The 24,798-nt window shown below is 41.1% G+C and overlaps 4 protein-coding genes and 1 non-coding gene across 6 annotated transcripts; 3 read left to right on the forward strand and 2 right to left on the reverse strand.

Annotated features, from left to right (window-relative positions):
- Positions 1 to 144: 144 nt before the first annotated feature.
- On the reverse strand, positions 145 to 2,917 carry LOC4332513 (ran-binding protein 1 homolog a). Its single transcript, XM_015772344.3, has 4 exons — positions 2,653 to 2,917; positions 2,406 to 2,557; positions 2,185 to 2,310; positions 145 to 668 (listed from the first exon to the last, which is right to left on the reverse strand). The coding sequence occupies exons 1-4, from the start codon at positions 2,808 to 2,810 to the stop codon at positions 475 to 477; spliced, it is 630 nt and encodes a 209-aa protein (XP_015627830.1). The 5' UTR covers positions 2,811 to 2,917; the 3' UTR covers positions 145 to 474.
- Positions 2,918 to 4,299: 1,382 nt separating this feature from the next.
- Positions 4,300 to 14,976, reverse strand: LOC9271256 (uncharacterized). The gene is made up of 23 exons (XM_015773197.3): positions 14,651 to 14,976; positions 14,440 to 14,549; positions 13,529 to 13,601; positions 13,373 to 13,434; positions 13,134 to 13,275; positions 12,517 to 12,726; positions 12,358 to 12,424; positions 11,270 to 11,675; positions 10,485 to 10,632; positions 10,246 to 10,406; positions 9,944 to 10,043; positions 9,752 to 9,826; positions 9,534 to 9,668; positions 8,189 to 8,284; positions 7,466 to 7,648; positions 7,278 to 7,382; positions 6,664 to 6,822; positions 6,254 to 6,298; positions 5,929 to 6,144; positions 5,305 to 5,411; positions 5,178 to 5,234; positions 5,019 to 5,097; positions 4,300 to 4,930 (listed from the first exon to the last, which is right to left on the reverse strand). The coding sequence occupies exons 1-23, from the start codon at positions 14,789 to 14,791 to the stop codon at positions 4,766 to 4,768; spliced, it is 3,042 nt and encodes a 1,013-aa protein (XP_015628683.1). The 5' UTR covers positions 14,792 to 14,976; the 3' UTR covers positions 4,300 to 4,765.
- A 2,326-nt stretch (positions 14,977 to 17,302) lies between these two features.
- On the forward strand, positions 17,303 to 21,150 carry LOC4332515 (dnaJ protein ERDJ3A-like). Its single transcript, NM_001417588.1, has 7 exons — positions 17,303 to 17,562; positions 17,882 to 17,937; positions 18,028 to 18,101; positions 18,776 to 19,314; positions 19,406 to 19,747; positions 20,081 to 20,440; positions 20,543 to 21,150. The coding sequence occupies exons 1-7, from the start codon at positions 17,467 to 17,469 to the stop codon at positions 20,822 to 20,824; spliced, it is 1,749 nt and encodes a 582-aa protein (NP_001404517.1). The 5' UTR covers positions 17,303 to 17,466; the 3' UTR covers positions 20,825 to 21,150.
- Positions 21,151 to 21,509: 359 nt separating this feature from the next.
- Positions 21,510 to 22,923, forward strand: LOC4332516 (uncharacterized). Of its 2 annotated transcripts, none has more exons than XM_015777242.2 (2): positions 21,510 to 21,730; positions 22,030 to 22,923. In XM_015777242.2, the coding sequence occupies exons 1-2, from the start codon at positions 21,602 to 21,604 to the stop codon at positions 22,711 to 22,713; spliced, it is 813 nt and encodes a 270-aa protein (XP_015632728.1). In that variant the 5' UTR covers positions 21,510 to 21,601; the 3' UTR covers positions 22,714 to 22,923. The 2 variants fall into 2 exon arrangements, with proteins under 2 accessions (XP_015632728.1, XP_066164653.1); XM_066308556.1 differs by having other exon boundaries at positions 21,635 to 21,730; positions 21,902 to 22,923.
- Positions 22,924 to 22,983: 60 nt separating this feature from the next.
- TRNAH-GUG (transfer RNA histidin (anticodon GUG)) lies at positions 22,984 to 23,055 on the forward strand. Its single transcript has one exon. It is a non-coding gene; the product is annotated as a tRNA-His (tRNA).
- The last annotated feature ends 1,743 nt before the right edge of the window (positions 23,056 to 24,798 follow it).

Below are 24,798 nucleotides of genomic sequence, written 5' to 3' on the forward strand. Positions count from 1 at the left end.
ATATGATAATGATATGCGTCATGCTCTGCAGTGCGTCACCTTTGCAGGTTGCAGCAGTAAAAATGCACACATACAACTCGACAACTCGTCACCGAAGAGGCGAAGAGCTTCACATCGCATATAATTGCAAGACAGAGATAAGAATTGTGAGTGACAGGGCATCACCGTCCAAATTTTGGACAACCCAAACCGTGCCCATTCCAAAAGCAACTTCAAATAATTGTACAAACATGCTGTGCCCCCACTCCGCCACCCCATCTCGGATAAACAACTCAAGGTTTAAGTAACAGTGTAGTAACCAAGAACCCGACTGATACAACTCAAATTTTGCCTAGCACAAACATTCATCCAAAAGAAAACACAATGAAAATTTGTGAAAGGAAGAACTTTGACCACAAAATGAATGAAATGACGCTCATTTAACACTTCACTCGCTTCAGGCATATCAAAGCTGCCTAGAGGTTGCGGGTGCTTTCACTCTTTAGCGTCCTTCTTATCCTCTTCTGCAGGAGTCTCCTCTTTCTCTGCATTTTCCTCCTTTTTTGTCTCGGTCACTGAAAGCTTCTCAACCAACCCTGCAGTAGAGGAGACTTCCTCATTTTCTTTCTCCTCGTTCTTTCCTTGCTGCTCAGCAATCTCTTCTACCATCTCCCTGAACTTCTTGCAGTCTGAAACAAAATTCATGGACAACAGTCAGACAAAAAAGTCCGAAAGAAATGCAGATGAAACAGAGCTTAGGTAGGTCAATACAAATATAGCAGTCTCTCACAAAGAACTACATATTGATGTCTCAAATAGTCACAGCAGCAAATTTCATAGCAAGACAGTTCATTTCAATTTACATGTTGTCAAACCTCAGGAACAGACGAAACAGTACATAACTATTGACACAATCATACAATTGTAGAATAATTTTAAATGCATCATACAATTCGAACATGCATTTAATCACTGGACAAAGTACCTTAATGAGAAAGAATTGCACCAGCAGATCCTAACTGTTAATGAAAACTAATATAGATCATTTTCACAAAATAATCCACGTCACAATGTGGTTATGCCTTTAATTAGCTTAAAGTACATACCAGATGAATCAAAATCTTAAGTAAAATAATATTTGGATTGATAAAACATGGAGCAGTATAAGGATTATAGTACATATCTTGTCCATCTCTTTAGTGTGCTGGCTGCTGTCACCTTGGCACTATTGCTATTTCAAAAGATAAAAAATGGCCTAGAAAGTACTCCCTCCTTCCAAAAATCTGAGGCTTATTTCATTTTTTGGTTTTTCCAAAAATCTAAGTCCTATTTGTAGTCACTATGTGCTAAATTAAATTGTGGATCGGAAACCAAGAAGTCATTCTAGTACTTATTGGTTGCATGTTCATTGGTTTTGCCACATGGTGAGTGAGTTACTTGCTTCTTGGTTTTGATGCAAAAAGAAATAGGACTAATTTCGAACTTAAATCCATCCAGAAAGTTAAAGATCTCTTGCTATTTCAAAATTTTGCTTTAGACAGGACACAAATTCCATGTCCTCCCAAATTATGACGAGAACTTGAAAAGCAGAAAATAGTCTGCAATTCACCAAAAAAAACATGCTAGAATCACAGAACAATTTCTAAGCGCAGACTTCCAAAAGCAAGGTGTGTGATAAAACAAATGTGAAGGCTAGCAACTGCAAATTGATGCAATTAGATGGTTAAATCATGTACATCATTCGCACAAAAACAGTCCCACGCCAATGACTGCTAGTCGTCCAATAACACTGTGCACCAGATTATAGTTAAGGCGTTTAGATCCAAACACCAAAGGTGGATGATAGTAAACTAGATGAAAACAATACAGCAAAGTGAATGTGAATCAAACCCATGGTGCAGATCAAACTTTATTTGTGATCACACAATTCAGGAAACTATGGTCCGTCTAACGAAATAAAACTCACAGTGCAGATCAAACTTTATTTATGATCACACAATTCATAAAACTATGGTCTGTCTACGAACTCATTTGAGTGATGAACCTCGACCAAGCAGAAAACCATCACCAATTCAATTCTCGGACACCCAATAACAATCTGATTGCTCAAAGCCCATCCAAGCACATGCTACTACTAGCAGTATAATATTTTGGTTAAGAAACAAAAGGAGCAACTACATAATTCTTGGGGTGTTTAGTGCTTACTCTCGACGGATCCAAAGCGTATGGCGAACATTTCCTCCTTGAGCTCGCCGTCGGCGAAGTCCAGCGCGTGCCACACGCACGACTTGTCGCTGCCGGCGTGCTCCTGCATCTTCGTGGTCGTCGCCACTGCACACACAAACATCACCCAGTCAAGTCGAACCCCATCCATCTGGAATCCAGATCGAAACCAACAACAAAAGATCCCCGCAAAGATTGGATACCGAGGTGATTGGCGCAGATCTTGAGCGTCTTAGCCTGGCGCATGACGAGACGGACCTTGCCGGTCTCCTTGTGCTTCAGCAGCTTCACCGTGCCGGTGCCTCTCTCCTTCCATTGGTTCCCCTCCTTGTCGAAGCGGTACAGCTTCGACTTCCTGCGGGAAATCCAAAAAAAACGAGTCGTCAGGCTCAGATCAAAGCCGGGGGAGATCGGATCGGGGCTGGATCGAGGGAGGGGGAGGCGGCTTACATGTCGAGGAGGACCTCCTCGTCCTCCTCGCCGGTGGTGACGGCGACCTCCTCGAGCTTGACGATGGGCGCGACCTGGGCGCCGGTGTCCTCGTCCTCGCCCGCCGCCGCCGCCGCGGCCTCCTCCTCCTCCTCACGGTGCTCCGCTGGGTCGGCCATGGCGGTGGCGCGGCGGGAGTAGGGTTTGGGGTTGCGGGTTGCCCTGGCCTCCTCCTCTGCTGCTGCTGCCGGTTGCTGCGCGTAGTGGTGGCGGCCGCCGCGATGGTGAGGGGGGAGAGAGAGAGAGAGAGAGAGGAGAAAGGTTAAAAAAGGTGGGAGGAGTGGGGACGTGGGCAGCCGAAAGGGCTCTCGGCTTTGGGAAAGTGGGGGCGTCTCTCGTAGGGTTGCGTACCTGCGTTACGGCCTGAGATGGGTTTTGAATTTCTGGGATGTTGGGGTGAACTGGCAAGCGACGGGTGGACACAGGCCGTCGTGGTTGGGATGGGCCTTGGCCTGGTTGGCTGGTTCTACCGGTGCTCCTTTGGCCCAGATGCCAATGTTATTTTTTTTTTTATTTTTGGAAAACAAAGGCAGAGAACCCTGCTTTGATAGAAAGCAATAGATGGTTTTTGCCGGTGACCGGCTACAGTTTTAGCCACCAGGTGACCAGGGCACGCAGAAAAAACCCACAAGTGCACACAGCAGCTGCCAAAACCACTCGGGGCAACAACCCTCCCCAGGTCACTGGTACATCCCACACAATCAGCTCACACCCTCCCGCACCTGCAGGGAGCCAGCAGCCTCAAACAACAAGATATCATGAGCTCCAGTCTTAGGGCCTGTTTGGCACAGCTCCAGCTCCAGCTCCACCCCTCCTGGAGATGAAGTTCAGTCAAACAGTTTCAGCTCCACCAAAACTGGGAGTGGAGCTGGGTGGAGCTCTCTCACAAAATGAACTAGAGTTGCGGAGCTGGGTTTAGGCAGCTCCACAACTCCACTCCAGACTCAACTCCTGGAGTTAAATTTAGGAGTTGGAGCTGTACCAAACAGGCCTTTAGTGTGTCCTTCGGCTTCGTCAAAATCCTCCACTGCTACAGAAGAGAGATCAAGCGACAGATCACAGTTTGAGGAGTGCCCACAACCTTAGGTCTAAAAATCATGTCATTTCTAGTGAGCCAAAATTGCTAACTCACTGCGGCTAGTAACAAAACACTCTTCTGTATAAGAATCAGGAAGCAAGGTGGAGAAAAACTGATCAAACGAAGAGGGGGACAAAATTTCATCCAGGGGCATCTAAACTTGCTAAGGGGCAGGTAAAGATTACATGTCGAGCATTCTCAGTACCACCACATAATTCTCAAAATTCAGAACCTCCCCAGTTATTTTTGTTTTGAGTTGTTCATAGGAAATGTTTCTGTTCAAGGGGAATAGGTGCTTTGTCAGAGCATGGCCATCTTTGGGTCAGTTACAGATGCAACAGTGGACGTGCCTAGGATCAGCGTACATGAATCGACCATACCCAACGGGTGCGCGTTCACAACTCAATCAGATTTCTGCTAAATTATTTCGGCAAATCGGTGGGTCAGTTACACGATCAAAAGACGTATACCATGCTCACTGAGAACTTGGACCATACGTCCAGTAGAGATACAGGTTAAAAAAGGGGGGATGAAGCACATGAGCAGAATGTAAATGGTTGTTGCAAACAACAAATGTTTCGTTTTTGAAGTAAAAAAAAGCAAAGGATATCGATTCTATACATTTTCATATGTTCTCTTTTCAAATGGTTTCCTATAACATGTCAATATCTGATCTAGGAGTATTGGGACTTTGGGAGTATATCCTATCAAGAAAACGGCTATCCCTGAATATGCTACCCCATACTTGTTACATTCACTACGAAAGGAATATCCTTGAGACGTCAGATAGTCAGTGTTTTATGTATGCTAAATTTTGGACGTCAGTGTTTTTTTGAAGGTGCCATGGTGTCGTAACTATCGAACAGCACACTTCAATGTCAGTAAAAACGATGTAGTAGCCACATGTGTCCATGCAAATTGTATGGCTTGTGAGTTGTGATGAAGTGTTTGTTCGGAGAAGGGACAACGGCGAAGAGAATCGCCATGGTGCACATATTATCCAATCTCCAGGGCCTGCCACAACTGCGCAATTACTAAAGGATCGATCCTGCTGATAGCTGCATTGAAGACTGCATCACCATGCAGAGCTGCACATTCTTTCAAATTCTCTCTTAGCATGTCGACAAGCGATGCTTTTCTAATGGGATCCAGCTCCCTTATCTGGTCAAGAATGGGAATCAACACAAATGAGAGTCTCAGACTACCTACTAGATTGCACAAATGAACATCTCTCTGAAGCATTACTTACTTGCGCCTTCTTGAATTCCTTACTCGTATTGGAATACTCTGGATCATCACTAAGAGGCAATGAAGAGATTGTATCGTCACTGCCAAAAAAAATAAAGCAAGAACAATGAATTAAAGCACAATGGAATCAGAGGGAAGCATAATCTGACAGTAAAATAACCTAGAATCATCACTGGTAGTCCTCCCATGTCCTCCAATAATAACACTTGTACATAATCTGCACAAAACCATGATAAGTAGTACCAAAATAATAACACAATTCATCCTATCTGTTTGAAATATTTTACCTCAGAATATCACCAAGTTTCTCGATAACTCCAGGTATATTTGCAGTCAAAATTACAGAAAGAGCCATTGCATATACCTTTTTCTCTATAGAGCTTGCGTTATCTACCTACAGAATGTAAATGCCACTATTTTGTTAATCATTAATGCAGAGAATCTTCCATATTAACAGCTTATATTTCCACAGCGAAAGGTCTAAAGTATTGAGAACTGCACAGTTCATAAGGTTTTCAGTGCCTGACCTTAATAACAATACCTGATCACAGAAACTGACAAACCAAGAAATAACTTCATGAACTCCAAGAATATATAATAGATTTTGCTAAAGCACAGGTCCAAGTCACAAGTTGGAAGGGTGCAAGAAACTGAAGTCCCCATTTTGAAGGACCCACTTTACATAGTATTTGGACTAACAATTTGTTAGGTTATGTAATACAGTATTGCTAGTGAATACTGATATTAGATAAAAACCATTCTGCTCAAAGCTGTAAATTAGTTAGGTACAGAATAGTAGATGTTCGGTAGAAACATGTATGGTTGGACTTTGAGACAAACCAGTAAAAGTTACTGGCATTCATATGCAGATTGATGCTCTGTCTGAGACTGAACCGTGATGATGCACATACCTTGTTAATCCACCAATCAACCAAAAGAAGAAGTAGATTCTGGTTTATCCCTGCTTGTTGGAACCTTGCTATAAGTGCTGGCTCTGATAATAGTTGAGCTAAAAAGTCTCTATTCAGCAGAAGAAGCCTAGCAAGAATTGCTGCAGAAGTGACACAAACAGCAGTCCTAGAAGGATAATGCTCATCACCACCACTCAATGATATGAAAACAAGTTTCTAGAAATGGACAAAGACTGGACGAGTTAGGATCATAAAAATGAAGTAGAAATGGATAATTCAAACAACTATTCAAGCATCCACAATCAATGTATTGCATTATAAGTACCTGAAGAGCACTTGATATCAGAGGTGGAACTTCCTGAGGAAACATCTGCATGCAAAAGCTTTGATTAGCTTACCATGATAAGCACCAGCCAACACTGAATGTGCTACCAGGAACCACACTAAAGTGAAAGATGTAAAAGAACTACGAATGTATAATTTCTCATTGTGGAAGGTGCTTTCCCAAATCTAGCTATCAGAGGTCTGCCAACAGTAATTATTGCTAATTCCATCAGACTGCCAACTGGGAAGGGTTCTATCAAAGGGCTCTACAAAAAATAAAAGGAGAACAAGAAAACAGCAGAGCACCACAGAAGTCCAGTGGCAGAGAGTACCCAACAGCAAATAGAAATAGTAAGGTAACATCAGAGAAAGTATGAATTCAGATCATTCATCAGAAAAATAAACACATACCAGAACAAGAAGATCAATGATAGGAAGTGTTGTGAGAAGGCCCTTATCATCAGCATTGCCCACAATAGTATCAACGATGCTTTCTAAACTTGTGGCATGGCTTTGCAAGAGATCTGATCCAGCAAAAACTATGTAGTGCTCTATTATTTTGATCATGATCTACATCATGAAAATGTGTTTCAGAGTCAGCCAGCGGAACTTTCTCATAGTCACATCAATGTATTAAAAGTAAGACTAGATTAGGTTTCATGTTTCAGTTTATTCCTCGCTCATAAGGTGAAACACTGTTTACATGTCATCGTTTATAGTTGATACAAATATACAGTAACAATGTAACATAAAACTTTAACAGTCAAGATATAGTATCAGATGGCCAAAACATCCATGTTGGATGTAGTGGCTGAGCTTTAATCCATTATCTTATAAAAAAAGATATAGTATCAGCAGACATAGCAGAAAATAAAAAGGGTCTTATATTTTGAAACAGAGGGAGCATTAACCACAAGGTGTGAGTTGTGTTCATATATTTTGTTTGTCCTTGTTTAACAAACGGCACACTCCACACTTGAAATTCGGTAGCACTGTTCACAATATTATACAAGAGGGATCCTAACCTCCAAATGATTGAAGCTCCCATTCATGATGCCCACAAGATAAGGGAAGCAGTCCAGCAGTTGAGGCACAATGGAAGGGGCATTAGAAAGAGTTGCTTCCAACAACTACATAATGGGTATCGGCTTAAGATTGCTAAGAATTTGAAAGTAGGCAGAAACAAAAAAAATAAGGAACAATAACTGCTTACCAAAACAGTGTCCTCAAGAAGATTAAGAGCGTTAGGACTATCAACATCCATGCCATATTGGAGTATAGGAAGAACCATGCCATAACAAAGTGGAGAGTTATACCCAAGAGAAGAAATAAAAGTTCGAATTGCATCTAGAAGTTCTATCTGTAGTAAACATTCACCAGATGATTCCTCCCAGGTCTGAAATCATACAGAAGGGTTGACATGAACTTCCATAAGGCACTGAACTCCGCAAAAAAAAAAAGAACTGAATGTTTCTCTTGAATCCACTCTTTTCTAACTCAGTGGGATGACAACTGACTCGAAAAATCAGCTAACCTACAGAGAATCATGGACACTGCATTTTGAAGAAAAAGTAAGCATAGAAGAAATCATCAAATGCAAAACATGTTCTATACCCAAGACTCAAGCTCATAACAGAGAAAGTAAACATTGTGGTGATGCGCCACCCAAAAAACCATGACTTGAAAGCTAAGCTAGATCAGGTAGGAAAATATTGTTCATGTGAAATGATGAACAAAAGAAAGATTGTGGTCATAAAGTTCCTCATTCAGTTCTCTGTGCACAGAATTTACTGTATTGAACCTTGTATGCTGGGGAAGTGTGCTTTCTTACTAAAGCCTGATCATTATGATATGTTATCTAAAAAAATTGTGAAATGTCAAGTGCATCTAACATGAATGGAATGATCTCAATGGGTTAAAATGATAAGACCCGTACCTTTAGAAAAAATTGTGATAGCTCGCTCACAAATGGAATGATCCTGTCGTCCCCAACATAATTAAGGAGAACCAGAATAAAACTCAGGACTTGCACCTACATATGAAAAAGGCCAAATGGCGTAAGTAGTAACCATAGAAAGTACATCCACAACGAAAAAGTTTTTCCTTGGATCAATTAAAAAGAATAAAAAAAATTGTGTTCTTGAGAAAAAGAGAAACAGATAGTTAAAGTTAGTGTTTTGTACGTCAAAAATATCAAGATCATTTCCAATAATATACTACTTCTAGTAACTAAAAAATATTTTGTTACAATAACAAGGAACTTAGCCAGCTGTCCACCAAGATTTGCTGCATGGCAGGGCCAGTACCTGCATTGCATTTCCTGCAATGCCCAGGCAGAACTTTCTAAAGACCAGCACTCCAGCAGGCTAACATCAGCGGCGAATCCATCGTTGGGGCTGGTCGGGGCTCCAGCCCCAGCTCTGGCCGGCCATAGCCCATAGGTGCTAACAGGTATCCGCATCCATCCACATGCTCTAGTGAGCCATCACAGCAAAAAATGAACAAGTTGGCTTGGGAAGCAGTACTGCCTAGTGTCTTTGGTCACATATATCCAACTGGTTCTTTTATTGTAAGGGCAACCAAATACAAAAAAAAATGGGGAAAAAAATTGAACATCGCACCGTTTTTCGTATATATGTTTACAGCCAACTATAATACTTGTTAGTGCTATTTTTTTATTCTTTATTTTGAGTTCTTTCTGGTATAAATTTGAAATTTGATTGACAATTGATTGGCGTGTACATATAGTTTATAGTTTACTATCTAGCTTTACCCTGTTCTTTCAGATTAGAGCAATTTTACGGTCCTTGAGGAGGTACCATGAGGTACCGTAGAATTGCTCTTCAGATTAATAGTTTTTTTTGGTACTTTGTGTGTACATGATTATCAAACCGCTAAACATTGTGATTTTTCAAAAAAAAAAAAAAAACTTCTTATAGAGAGGTTTCATCAAAATTCAAATAAATCAAAATTTAAAGTTTGTAATAGTCAAACTTAACTAGATGACTTAATATGTTAATAGTCAACAGTTAATATGTTAATTACAAAGCTTATCTGATAAACTGGATGACTACACGTCTGAAACTCTCATTTGAACAAGGCACCCCCTCTATTTTCATCCTACATTCGCCACTGGCTAACATCGAACAATATGACTGTCCTATAGTTTAGAGGAAAAAAAAGGTGCCATACAACCTTGCCTTATTTCAGAGCCTCCAGAAAGTATGACATACATAAAATTGGAAGGTGAAGTGCATTAGAATAGACTGACTGGAACAAACCTTTGAATCAAATTCTTGAACAGCTCCTATCAACTTGAAACACATTGCCCAACATGTAGGAATACACTCAAGCAAATCTACTTCCCAAATACCAAAAACTCGGAAAGCGTAACATAGGGAAGAGCATGCTGCCAGCTGAAAGTTGACAGCAGAATTAGTAAACTAAAGAAAAAGGATTTCTCGCTTTTAATGCTAAGGTTTTTAACTATGATACATACCCTAACGGCCATGTCCTGATCCCCAAGAAGTCCAACCAAAGCATCGCAGACCTCTTTCTGAATAACGCCCTTTATCTGTAGAATTATTATTTTTTATGTTAAAGCAGACACACAAGTAGGAAATTTAACATGTTCTCTGCTTCTAATTTCTGTTTAATATCTGAGGGAAAATATTGAAGTTAATAACGGAACCTCAAAAGCACATTGTCCAAGTAACAATGCAATTCTTCGACGAATGATGCACATATTGGGGTTGCCATTTGAAAGATCAATAGATAGATATCCACAGAACCTGCATAATTGAGCAGGAGCAAAGGTAGCGATGCAACTTTCACATAACATGAAAGCCACAGAAACCGATGAATACCCATGGATCCTTAGGTTCATTAACATTTTGTATGTATTTGAATTAGGCTATATTGTTCATCTACTAGTCCAGTGCATATTATCTAGCATGAGTAAATACAGAAGGTATTACACACCAAGAAACTTACCATTCATCGAAACTAAGGTACTTTGAGAGTTCATCAAAAACATGGCCAGCAGCTGTATAAGCAGCCTCCTTTAAAAGCATTCCAGCAGTAATTTCTATTTCAAGTGGAGGCGAAACAGCTTTGACATCATGGATGATGGAGGCAACAAAAGGAGCAAGTTGCTGAGGCAATGTAAAACAACATAAGCATTGTACATCATGCATAATAAAACTTGAAATAACAATGAAATGCACATATACCACTCCGTAGTTGTCAAACAAAATAATGAAAAGTGCTTCAGCACATGGTCGGCGTTTCTCTGTACATTGTAGCAGATTCTGCTCGTGATGAAAGGATTCAGGATTGGAATGCCATTCATTCATATCTGTTGCTGTATAAATGAAGTGCCTGCAGTTGAATTAAAACTTGCGTTAATGGGTCCTAGAAGAGAAGGCCAAAGGGAATGACACCACATTATGGTATTGTATAAAATATTATAGTAAAATATCAAACCCAAACAACATCCAATGTAATTTACTAATTTGACACTCCTCTCACACATGGATAACGGCATCACATTCCCCGTACAGCAATTAAAATGTGTATAATTTCCTCATGCCATTCGATAGGTCCGTCTATACTTTATAAGTTGCTGAACGTTGCTCCTGTAAACCACTCTAAGACATTTATGGAATTATTTACCAATAATCATTAGTTTTAAAAAGAAGGTGTAATTACTAATTACCTAGTGTAACTATAATAAAATATTTTTCAGCGAATGGTACTTCAAAACATTTATTGTTGTTTATATAATGGATGGTGCTTTACTTGATTAGCCCAATGATTTGCTTGTCTAGTAAAGTGATAGCAGAACAATTTGTGTAATCTAATTAAAAGAGAACCAAAAGTTCTATCTTACAGACTTCAATAGATGGTCTGCAGCATGATGCTAACTACGAATGAAATTATACGAATGCAAACAGAAACAGTTGGCTGTGGAGCAGTTGTATATGGCATATGGGTTGCTAGCAATTCAGAATAATACCTCCTTATTAATATATCGCATAGCAGCATAATACGGTCAGCAGGAAGAACAGACATCACCATGCTGCTGGCAGTAGCTGAAAGGTTGTTCTTCCTTTGATCAAAAATTGCATGTTCTGAACTTCCAACTGCTTCAAAGCCTATTTGACCTGGTTTGTATTCCTGACACTCCAATACTAATTTCACCAAAACCATGCACTGGACAAGAAATTCCTCAAAAGATGTATCTGCCTGTTCAGGATTTGTGATCATAGTCAAACAGAAGTCAACTGCTGCTGGAAGCACAGTTTCATGAGCAAATGAATAAGGATACTTGTCTTGTAATATAATAAGAACTTTCATCAGCTTAATGCATGCTCTTTTTGCATGGCTCCACGGCTTAGCTTGCCTTTCTTTGAAGAAGGGATCTGTAATGTCAAATGTAGATATTTTACTAGTGGAAACTATGTAATTAGATGATAAAGACCTGAATCTTAAAAATCAACACAAAGAGGGAAGTGAAACGCAAAGCTTTTAACCAAATCATACTAACAAAAAGGGTATTTATTTCTTCAAAAAATATGACTGTATTGAAAAATAAGACTGTATTGAACAATGCAAAAGCAATAAGCATGTATTGAACATTGGAACATCCACACAGAAATGGACATGACAATCATAGGTGAAATTCATGGGCCTCTCATGCTTTTATTTTACATATCAAGTAAAAGAATTGCATAGTTGCTCCAGTGTAATGAAAAAATACTGAATGAACATGGTCTTAGATAGAAATATTGTGACTACCTCCGTCCCAACATATAACAACTTTTGGCTATGAATCTGGACAACCGTGTCCAGATTCATAGCCAAAAGTTGTTATATGTTGGGACGGAGGGTGTCCAGATTCATAGCCAAAAGTTGTTATATGTTGGGACGGAGGGAGTAAGAGGAAAAAACAGTACACTTTGTGGTAATATATCTAGATTGTTCAAGTAATCAAGATGGTTTAGTTTTCTGAAAAATCAGAAGAAGAATCATATATAATATTGAGATAGGAAGAAAATTATGAAAAATAAGAAATATCATGTGATTAATAGAAATATAGCATACAATATGGAAGAATAGATTGAATAGCACCCAGAAGTACCGGACAGACTTCCTTGATTTGACAGACTTCCTACATATTGAAACATTTAGGTTAGACTTCTAGCCTCAGGTTGTGAGCTCAAGATAAAAGCGCATATGTGAACATAAATATTTTATTAGTACCTGCATGGTTGTTGAATCACTTGCATAACCTGAGCAAATCAATTCGCGAATGATCTTCAAACAGACTAACCATCTTTCATATATTAACAGTAGATCATTTGATTGGTCCAAACTGGAATTATGCTGAGAAAGCACTGAAAAATTTTGTAATACAATCTGTGCATTGCTCTTCCAGAGGTTCCAGATATAATCAAACAAGTAGACAGTGATCTGCATAACATAATAGTTTTCACAAAGGCAGAATGAGATACATAATTGCTAATTAAAGTACTCTGTGTGCTTATAATGAGACAAAGGCTCAAATAGAGCAGATGTATCTGCAATTTGTTTAAAAAAAATATATAAGCCTTAAAATTAAGTGTGAAAGGTCATGTGTTTATCAAACAAACTGGCCGAGGCCAACATTAATCTGTGAGTGTCCTGTATTGGGCATGTCGTCATCACAAAGTAATGTCAGCTATATACAGGGAAGAACCTAATGCTCATGTGTGCCTTTTCAACAGGATAACTACAACCAGTAGGCATCAAATAGAAGATCAATGTGATCAAAGAGTAGTTCATATCTTAGCGGTGATGAGCGGTTGAACATGAAGATGTCCTGTGAAAAGTGAACATACCTCAGAGTAGTTCCTCTGATCGAAAGCAAGACGTTTTTTTGATAGTTTCTTCAAAGATCGGAATAGGACTGTAGACACTTGATATGAAGTGAATACATCAGATGTCTGAAGTTGCTGTGCCAACACAGAGAAGACATCTGACCTGAATAACCAAAATTATGAGAAACATTTCGAGTCACGAGTCCAGTAGTTGGAGTAACATAAGACAATTGATAAGAAATGGGATAAAAATATCATACCATTCCTTTGGATAATCAAAGTATACAATCCTGGCTATCAGTGCAGCCAATTGAAGTGCAATCTACACCACATCATTTGTCAAAGTTAATACTACCATTATTATCTCCCTGTGTTTATTCAACAGTGTTAAATATGTACTGCCTACAAATGTGCACCTTCCCATTTTCTTCTCGCATATTTAGCAGAAGACTTTTTCGAATGTAGACCTTTTCTTCATTATCTATGGCACTGCAAAATACAATTTAAACTCATTCATCGAGAAATCAAACATTAATTATCAAAGGCAGAGAGAACACAAGGCTTATAACAGTATGAAAAGTATCATAGAAAATCAAAGTAGACAATATATGTATGCCCCAGAAGTGAGAAATATGCAGGGTGCCGTCTATAGACAAAAACACAGAAGTAGGCCAATCCAGCCCTTGCTGTTTCAGAACAAAAAAAATGGAGGCCAAAGTCAGTAACAGCCTATTGGACATAACAACGTAGTTGATATTAGATTTCCACCAGGGACATTTAAGCACCAGGAATTAATCAAGAGATTTCTGCCGATGGCTCCAGCAGAAGTTAATGCCACTCTACTAATATAAAAATCTCACACATAAGACCCACTAAACTAATCTAGTGTACAATTCACTGGAGACAAGAAAAATCTATCGTACCAAGTTACAAAGTGTTTTGCTGATTTGCTACCATCGTGAATCTTATTGCACAAAATAACAAAGAAAACATAAACAGGAACACTTATTTTTAGCTCATAAAGTGTTGGACCAAAACCAGCAATAGCAAGTAATGCCCAAACATAGAAGAATCCTATGTAGCACAAAAATCATCCAAAACCACTAGACACGCCGTACAGGTGATGGTACAGCTGAGACTTCCTTCCGCATATAGCAACTTAGGCATTTGCTGTGCTTGCATTATTGAATAAACGCCACAAATGAGATCATCCAAGTAAGAAACGTCGCTGCACTTTCAAGTTACCATTGATCGCTACTAAAACCGCACTTAGTTCAAATTAAACACATCAACACAGAATTAAATGTTGGACAGGATGAGAACTCACGGGGAATCGACGCTGTTCCGCCAGCAGCGGGTGACGCAGTTCTTAAGGTGTACGGCGGCGAGCAGCCGCACATCGTCGTCGGATTCCTCCCCTCTCGACGTGATGATCGCCTGCAAAGCCAAAACCGCCCCTAAATTAGCCCGAAATCAGCGGGCCTGCGGCTCGTGGGGTGGAGTAGCGAAGCGGAGGGGAAAAGGGGAGGAGGGCTCACGAGGAGGCAGGAGCAGAACCCCTGGCGCGCTTCGCACTGCGCGAGCAAGGCCTCCGCCGGCTGCCGCGTGGCCGCGTCGGCGCTGAGCGAGTTGGCGAGGACGGAGTAGATGAACTGCACGTCCCCGGCGGAGAGAGCCATGGGCCTGCGCCTGCGCCTCCCCGCGCCGCGCTCGCGTCGGCAGCAGCGAGGAGAGAAGCGGAGGTGGATGCGGGGAGACGCTTCAGAAGAAGGCGGCGGCGGGGTCGGCGTCTCGGCGTGGTGGTGGATGAGAATTTGGGGGAAATTTGAGAGGGCGGGAGGGAGAAGAGCTGAAGCGCAACGGCGAATGCTGGAATAACGGAATGGGGTTTTGTAACTTTTCTTCTCTTGGATTCTGTCTTGGCGATGCTTGCGGCCTTGCGGCGAGGAAGACAGGGTTTTAGGCTGACGTGGCACTTGGAGGGCCCACCTGTCATCGTGGGGACTGCTAATGCCCCCGCGCGATCAGTAGTACTACTACCAGTACGGCAGTACTACTAGTAGGCCGTGAAGTTATTACCTGTTCCCAACTTTGCATCACATCATATCACGTTAAAAAATTTTCTATACACATACTACGTAAACTTCTAATTTTTTTTTCAAACTCTCAGCTTTTTTTAAACTTCCAACTTTTTTTTAAAAAACTAAACACACTCGTAGTAGTGGTAAAGTACTACCTCTACCACTACTACTATCTATTACACTGTTGCTACTACTATACTATTACTATAAAAAATATATCTTTTATACTATATATATATATATGAAAAGTTTATATACGACATATACAAAGTTTATATATATATATACGTATTAAAAAAATAAGAAAAAAGAAAAAACATGGCGTATACCATGTTTGTATACTACGTAAATACATACATATTTAGAAAACCGAAAACCAAGAAAAACACCACGTATACAAAAAAATTTGTATTCATACACATACAAACTTTATATATGTACGAATACAAAATTTATATACATATATGTTAAAAACAGAAAGAAATCAAGGGAAAAAACCAGAAAAACCGAAAAGAAAAATTGAAAGAAAAAAACGAAGAAAAAAAACGAGAAATGCGCCGCACAGGAGGGCCACCGCAGCCCTCTTCTCCGCACGTGCCACGTGGCCACGAGGGGAGGCACGCGACTGATTATTTTTTAGTGATTCGGTCATCGTGGCCCTCTCAAGCTTTACGGTTATTGGTTTCTTTTGCGGATACCATATCCTTAGACCCTCTTTGTTTAGTCTTATAAGCTAACTTATAAGTCGAAAAGTCTAAGCCTAAACAAACAAGCAGTTTATTCGTTTGGTCTTTTTAAGCCATAAGCCACTCTAACACTATTAAGCCAAAAGTTATGTTGGAGAAGTTTTTTTTCCTTTTTTGAGGTAGATGTATAATTCCACCACTAAACTTAGGACATTAAATCCACCGACTTATAAATCACATAAGCCAATAAGGCCAAGCCTAAACAAAGACCGATGAAAATCATGAAGGCCATTTTATCATTGCACCCTCGATTCGTTTTCTCCCATCTACTTCCTCCATTTCACAATGTAAAGCTTTCTGGCATTGTTCACATTCATATAGATGCTAATAAATTTATATATATAATAATGTCTAATTCATTAGCATCTATATGAATGTGGGCAACGCTAAAAAGTCTTACACTGTGAAACAGAGGGAGTACCTAGTAAACCCTTCGTGTAAAAAGAATCAACTTTTGATGGATATGAGATGAACATGAATAAAAGCTTGATACATACCCCCAAAAGCTGTTTTTTATACGGAGGAAGGATGTTCTTACTGTTAATCAATGGTAGGTTAATCTCTAGGTAAAATTTGATACATGATATAAAAAAAATATAATTAACTGAGAGACATCACAAAACACGTATATGGAGTAGTAACTAACTGTTGGACACTTGCTGTACTCTCTTAATGGAGATTAGGTTTTTTAAAGGATAAGACAATCTCCACCATTAATCAATATATAAATCAACGGCTCATATTTGTTAAACTTATGGGCTGCAATAGGCTAAGAGCAAAGGCTCCATGTAAAGAGAAACTTGACCCAACATCTTCTTGATGTATCAGATAACTTATAATATGAAAAATGGAGGGAGTATAAGAAACAACCACCCAACTACATAAAATCATCAACAAGCCATTCAACTATATAATCCGTCAACCGATAAAAATGATTACGTTGAAATAGAACAGACATAACTTGGCTGATAAACTGATGCTGATGCACATGATCATCGGATGACGAACGCATACGCTTACAGGGATCTACTGTTCGAGGGCACACGAAGTCAAACGCTAAACCATCCGGCCTGACGGCCCGAGATCGGACGGTCCTGATTATATCCCCTTTCCACCTCCACGGCACACGGAAGAGGAGGATCGTGGACGAACGCCATCCTACGTGGCACACGGTTCAAAATCAGACACCGCGACGGCCACGCAACGGGCTCGAAAGCTCGCATCCCATTGGTCGAATTCGCTGGAAGCGCGCCCAAGCGACACGTGTACCGGGTTCCCGAACCATCTCGAACCCCGAAGCCACGCCCCACTTCTAAAAACGGCGGCCTCCGGCTCCGTCCATGGCTAAAATCCTCCTTCCTCCTCTTCCCCTCCCCCCGCCGCTTCCCTCCAAACCCGACCAAATTTCACCCGAAGATTCCTTCCGGAGAAGCGAACCCGACCAGAAATTGACCCCCCCTCCCCCCCCCCCCCCTGAGAAAGCTCGATCCGAGGACGAATCAGACCCCAATCTGCTGAAGCCTAGCGATGGGAATCCCTGTCCGATCTCTCCTCGTCGCGTCGATCGTCCTCAGCTCGATCGCCCTGCATGTCGCGGCGGCAAAAAACTTGGATCCCTACAAGGTGAGAGACGATAAGCCCCTTCCTCCACTGCCCCCCCGGGGGGGGGGGGGGGGCGCTCCCCGCCACCGCCGGTGACGGCAATGTGCAGTTTTCTCTAGCTAAATGTTGTACGAACTAGGAACCAATTGTGAGGCAGGACTCAGGAACAGTAGCCACGCAGCCTCGCCAATGTGCAATAGAAGTGATCATGAAAGCATAGTCATTTGAGCCTTCCAATCAATTAGAGTTCACAGCATTAACGCATTTTCCCTTCGACGATAGCATCATTGTCGGTTGTCAAATTGTCAGTGATATATTCTGTTCTGTTGTTTTATTTCAGGTTCTTGGGGTTGACAAGAGTGCCAGCCAACGGGATATTCAGAAAGCGTTTCACAAGTATGTGTTCACTTCTTTGAAGAGGATCTGATTTAGTTTCAGATCATATTTTACTGCTTACAAGATTTTTCTAATATCTCATCTCCACAGGCTTTCTCTAAAATATCATCCAGACAAGAATAAAAGCAAGGGGGCGCAGGAAAAATTTGCGGAAATAAACAATGGTAAGACGCTCGACTTAAGTACATTACAGTGCCTGTATTTCAGCTATATTCATTTTGCATTTTTAGTTATGTGATGGTGAGAATGAGATAATAATGCATTTAGTATTGCCACCCTGTACTAATAGATGTTAGGCAATGGTGTTATCAAATCTCAAAGCAAGATCATAACGAACCTACCCACGTGTTGGCAAAAGCTTTCTGCATTGTTATGGGTTCGTTTACATGTGCTAATTCTTGCTTTGAACAAGCTAGCTGGCTTGTTACAGTTAATCCTGAGTCTTTTATAAATGTTGCATATTACCTTTTGAATATCTTTAGGTCCAGAAAAGTTATGTAAGCCAACATGTTTGTGGTCAGTGTTTAATTTGCATCTGCTTCATTACAATTTACTTACCACTATTATCAACAAGTTTTCTTTTCTCTTCTTGGTAATAAGTTGCATCCCATTGGTAGGTACAATTGTATAAATTGTTATTATTGTTCTTTCTGTGATATTGAATTATTTTGTCAACAAAGAATATTCCTAGCTGAATTATTCTTCAATAAACAATTATTCTTAGTATTTAGGTGTTTCCTCTCAAAGTAATAAGGGGTACTGGTGTCCCTCTTCAAACTCAAATTGTTCATATCAGTTGGAGTTCTCATTTTAAAAGTGTATTGGTGTTCCTTTGCAGCATATGACATTCTGTCTGATGAAGAGAAGAGGAAAAATTATGATCTCTATGGAGATGAAAAGGGTAACCCAGGATTTGGTGGTGGAAATTTTGGAAATCGTGAGGGCTACACATACTTCACTGGTGGTGGCGCCAAGACTAGCCATTTCTCATCTGGTGATGGATGGCAAACGATGGGCGGCCAGGGAAATACAAAAACATTTTCCTTTTCATTTGGTGGTGGTAACCCTGGTGCCGGTGGAGGAAACCCATTTAACTTTGATTTTGGTGATGTTTTTTCCAACATATTTTCTGGTGGATCAATGGGAGGTAGTCAGCATACTGGATCTGCTGGCAAAGCCAGACGTGGTACAAAATCTTCTGGTCATGATTCTAGTTCTGTCAACATTCAGGAGGTCACGATGCAAATTTTCAATAAAGAAACAGCTGATCAAGGAATCACTTGGCTTTTGTTATTCTATACACCAAACACAAAAGGTCAATTTGTGCTAGAAAGTGTCGTGGAGGATGTAGCTCGTTCACTGGATGGTGCACTGAGGGTAAGCTGGTCAAATTTGTGAATGCTGCTCCTTAATGATAGATAAACATATGGAAAGAGCAAACTATATAATAACTCTCTATTCTATGCAGGCTGGTAAGGTAAACTGCGACCATGAAAAGGCACTTTGCAAGAAGGCTGGTGTCTCAATAGGAAAATCAGCTCGTCTCTTCATTTATTCATACACAACTACAGAAAAAGGGTCTTTGCATGAGTACTCAGGAGATTATGATTCTAAGAGCCTGAAGACATTTTGTCAAGAACACCTGCCAAGATTTTCCAAAAGGGTAGACATCAACCAATTCAGCTTCCCCTCAAATATCATACCAAACCTTCCTCAAGTGCTCCTACTGTCAGCTAAGAAGGACACACCAGCAATGTGGCGTGCTGTTAGTGGGATGTTCCGCAGTCGATTAATTTTCTATGATGCAGAGGTATTATATTTTTAACTTATCATCATCTTGTCTCCAGTTGCTTATCAGGTAGAAAAAAAATGTCATTGCTGAACATCCTGGTTTTCATGGGAAAGCTGAAGCACAAGTGCCATGCTGTGTTTTATAGGGCCTAACTAACTCGCAATTCCTATGTGGTGTTGACTGTGCTTTGAAAAAAAAATGATAAGGCGCTGATAAATGCTAGTAGTATATAGTTAATCCTATGCTAATATATAATTATAGATTGGTCCATGCAGTGAACGTCATGGCTATGCTAGTACTACGACTATACAGACAATTTAATGTAGTAATATATCATGTTTCTTTGATCAGGTCCAGGATGTTTCTCATCCACTCCTCAAAAGCCTTGGTGTGAAGAATATTCCAGCTCTAATTGGTAGGTCCGTTAATGGTGAGGAACAACTTCTGAAGGATGGCATTTCAGTGAAAGATCTCAGATCTGGTATCAAAGAATTGAAGAATCTGCTCGAAAATTTTGAGAAGAAGAATAAGAAGCTTGCATCAAACCAAGCTAAGAAACCTGCTCACACAGATCAACCAAAAGAAAACAAAATTCCTCTCCTCACTGCTTCCAACTTTGAGGAGATTTGTGGTGAGAAGACATCAGTATGTATCCTTGGCATTTTCAAATCAAGCAAAGCTAAGGAAAATCTTGAAGCCGTCCTGTCTGAGGTTTGTCTCTTCTGTCTTGCTGGTATTTATTTTTCTCTTCTCCTTGCCTGGCCAATTGTTTAATCTTTAATGCGATGTTCCTGCTTGTCAATCCGCATCCAGATATCTCAGAAGACTCTGATAAGGGGGCAGAACTACAACTCTGGGAACGCAGTTGCTTATGCTTTGTTGGACGGGAACAAACAGTCCGCCTTCCTGTCCACGTTTGACAAATCAGCATTCAAGTCGTCTGATAAACTTCTCCTTGCCTACAAGCCCCGACGGGGTAGATATGCTGTGTATGACAATGAGGTGACTATGGAAGAGGCTGAAAGGTTCGTGGTTTCTGTTTTGAATGGAGATGTTCAATTGTCTGCAGCCGGACGAAAACCAGTTCTTAGGTAGAGCCGTAGAGGCTATCTCTGCAATTGCAAACCTTGTTTTCTTGGGAACGATTGCAAGTAAAGTGTATATATATAGTTCTTATAGTGTAGTACCTCCTTAAGGAGGTAACTTGGGAACGTTTTCTGCTTGTACATAGCTGAATCTGATTGGAATGAAGAGAGTAAAATATTCTGCAGTCGGCACTTTTGTTGTGTCATGAACTGGAATACCCTGACATGGGGCAGTCGGCACTTTTGTTGTGTCATGAACTGGAATACCCTGACATGGGAGAGATCACTCCCCCTGTAACATGAGCTGTTTTGATGTCAAAGAACTCAAATCTGGATAACATGATCGAAGTGCGTTTTTTTTCCTTTCTTGTTCCCCCAGTAGGCTACTAGTACTATGATACTATCATGTGCTGATGTGCGACTGTCGTCTCTATCTCTCACTCTGAATTCTGAAAATGATCAGTTCCTTGTGTGTAAACAAGTGAGATGGTTGATTGGATTGGTGGAGCAAAACAGGTTGTGTATGGATATTCGTAAGTTCTTTTTCATTCTGCCATAGAATTCATAAAAGAATTCTGTGGACATGAGAGTTTCAGACTTTGAGCCGAACACGCTACTAATTGTCAGCTTGCCTGTTACGGAGTACATGTTACTTGTGCGTAATCGTACTTTAGTTGAAAGCTTGCTCCTCCAGCAGGCTGGCTTATGCAGGCTGCTGGCACACACATTTGGCCCGGCCCAAAGAGTTGTCGGGTCTAAGCATTCATCCCCAGGACCCGATTTGCGGATGGCCTCACGAAGTCTATCTCCATTGTCATCGGCATCAAAACTCTGCAGTCGCTGTGGCCAAGCAGATGAGCCGAAGATGGCTGCCACCACCTTCAGCTCCTCTCCCTCCAAGGTTACTACTGCCAAAGTAAGCTCCTACCTCCTGCTCCATTCTTTCTCTGTCTTAGCTTCATGGTTTCTTCCCTCTCCCCTTCTTTCTTGATGCTTCTTGCGCAACCATGCTGTTGCCACTTTGCTAGATAGGAATCATGTGGTTCTAATTACAGAAGTGGGACTGCAAAAACTGATGTATCTGTAGTTCGTTACAGGGTTACGTGCATAATTCAGTGAAACTGTTTCGAGTTTCGACCATCTTTAGAGTTGTGATTGGTTAGCTGTTTAAGCATGCTAATTAATCTTGGCTTGCCGATGCAACTGGATGTGCAGCTAGGAGGAGGCGTCACCAGATCTTCCTCGCCATACACGCAGCTCACCTTCTGCTCGAGGCATCACTTCCAGAAGGCGGCGACGACAGCGGCGGCCTTCCACCACAAGCCTCCCCCGGCCGAGCTGTCCCTTCTGCTCTCGCCGGCGAGGAGCAAGCATGCAAGAACGTGCCCGGCCGCCGACAACGACCGCGCGGCGCCCGCGGCACAGGAAGCAACAAACACGCCTCCGCCGCCGGCCGCGCCCAGCGCCAACGGCAGCCCGCCCCAGGAGCCGCCGAAGCGGGCGCCACTGACGGCGCGGGAGCGGCTGCGCGCGGCGCGCGTGCTGGGCAAGTACGCGGAGCCTGGGGGCTCGTCTCCGAAGGGCAAGGCCTCGGCGGCGTCGGCGGCGGCTGGGGCGGCAGGGAAGAAGCCGGAGTTCGGGAGCCGGGTGCTGGACGCGCTCCGGGAGACGGACGGGAAGGCCGGGAAGAAGCGGTCGTCGCGGCTGCCCGAGGCGCCGAGCAACATGTTCGACGACAGCAAGCGCGGCCTGCCCAAGGAAGGGTGGACGTTCGAGGCGCTGCCGTTCGGCACCGACGTGATCGTCATCGCCGCCTCCTTCACGCTCATCACCGTCGTCATGTTCGGCACCACGTACCTCGTCTGGAAGCTCGGCGCCATTCACTTCAACGAGTTCTAGGCTACGTACTATCACTCACACAATGAGCTCGCTAGATTTGTGGGTCTTTGGGTGATGAAATCGCGTTGGATTTGTAGCTGCCTTTTGCGGTGCTTTGATCAGATACTCGTGTGATATTGTACTGAACTGCCGGCTTTGGTTTTAAGGGTGGATTTTGGAACATCGTTGTACGAATCGATAGTTTACTTAATATAGTTATTATTCTACTAATATGATTAGTAAAAAAATCATATTTACAAATAGGGTTTTACATCCTCTCTTTTCACCAAAGTGGCTGTAGTTTAGTGGTGAGAATTCCACGTTGTGGCCGTGGAGACCTGGGCTCGAATCCCAGCAGCCACACTATAAAAAAATGTTTTTGCAGCTGATTCATAATTCTATTCTTCCACACTATAATTTTTTTTTCTATTCTGCCACACTATAAAAAAAATTTTTTTGCAGCTGATTTATAATTCTATTCTGAAATTGAAATTTGCAACTGGTTCATATTTTTTTTTTACAATTGATTCATACAAGTTCATACTCTTTTTTTGGGCAATTGGCTGATTTATAATTCTTTTCTGAAATTGAAATTTGCAACTGGTTCATACTTATCTTTTTTTTTTACAATTGATTCATACAAGTTCATAATTTTTTTTTGGCAATTGATTCATACTTTGCTCGCTTGTCAATTCATACTATACATTCATAATTATCTTTTTTTTCTTTTTTGCAATTGAATTTTGTAACTGGTTCATACTTATCTTTTTTACAATTTTTTTTCTCGAACGCGTAAAAGGATTGCACGTCAATATATCAGCTAATTTATAATTCTATTCTGAAATTGAAATTTGCAACTGGTTCATACTTTTTTTTTACAATTGATTCATACAAGTTCATACTCTTTTTTTGGCAATTGACTGATTTATAATTCTTTTCTGAAATTGAAATTTGCAACTGGTTCATACTTATCTTTTTTTTTTACAATTGATTCATACAAGTTCATATTTTTTTTGGCAATTGATTCATACTTTGCTCGCTTGTCGATTCATACTATACATTCATAATTATCTTTTTTTCTTTTTTTCAATTGAATTTTGTAACTGGTTCATACTTATCTTTTTTACAATTTTTTTTCTCGAAGGCGCAAAATGATTGCACGTCAATATATTAGAAGATAAGAATATTCGTTACACAACGCATTAAGCCAGACCGACTTATGCCAAGAGAGGAGGGAATCAAAAGACCAAAGGAAAAAGACTCGGAAAATATGACTCCAACCAGCGGAAAGGGGGCAGAGCCCACTACTCTCCCAATAAAACCCCAAAATTAGCAATGCTAGCTAACAACCAAAGATGGCCCTCTGAGCGGATGGACTAAAGGACCTCCGAGACCAGAGATAACGCAAAGTCGAAAACATTGGAGTTCCGTTCCTTCCATAGTTGCCAGAAGACCAAGAGGATTAGAAAATCGAAGCCGTGTCGGAGATGCTCAGGCAAGCATGTCTTGGACGAAGGCCACCAAACCTGGAGATAGCTACCTCGGGAGGGAGAGAGGGCAGCCCAACCAAGAGGCAACAATACACGGAGCCAGATCTGTCGAGCAAACACACAATCGAGGAGGATGTGGTTCGCCGTCTCAAGCTCTTGAGCGCAAAAGGGGCAAACCGAGTGACTATCAATGCCGCGCTTCTGGAGGAGATCTGCCATCCAGCAGCGTCGCTAAAAAGCAAACCAGAGGAAGATCTTGCATTTTGCAGGACCCTTAGGGTGCCAGAGAATATCAGCACAAGCAAAGGAGTGCTGTCCATAGACCATAGAAGCACATCTGGTACGCTGAACACGCAGAGTAGCGCTTGTCACTCGTCCAACGCCAAACAAAATGATCATCTTTTTTACAATTGATTCATACTATAAGTTCATACTTTTTTATTTTTTGCAAATTGTTTCATACTATAACATTTATTTTGCAACTAATTCATACTAATCTTTTTTCAATTTATTCATACTATAAATTTATATTTTGCAACTGATGCATACTGATTTATTTATTATTTTTTTTTTTTTTTGCAGTTGATTCATATTCTGCTCGTAGACTGATTCATAC

The sequence above is a fragment of the Oryza sativa genome, chromosome 3 (genome assembly GCF_034140825.1).
Source record: "Oryza sativa Japonica Group chromosome 3, ASM3414082v1".
NCBI lineage: Eukaryota > Viridiplantae > Streptophyta > Magnoliopsida > Poales > Poaceae > Oryza > Oryza sativa.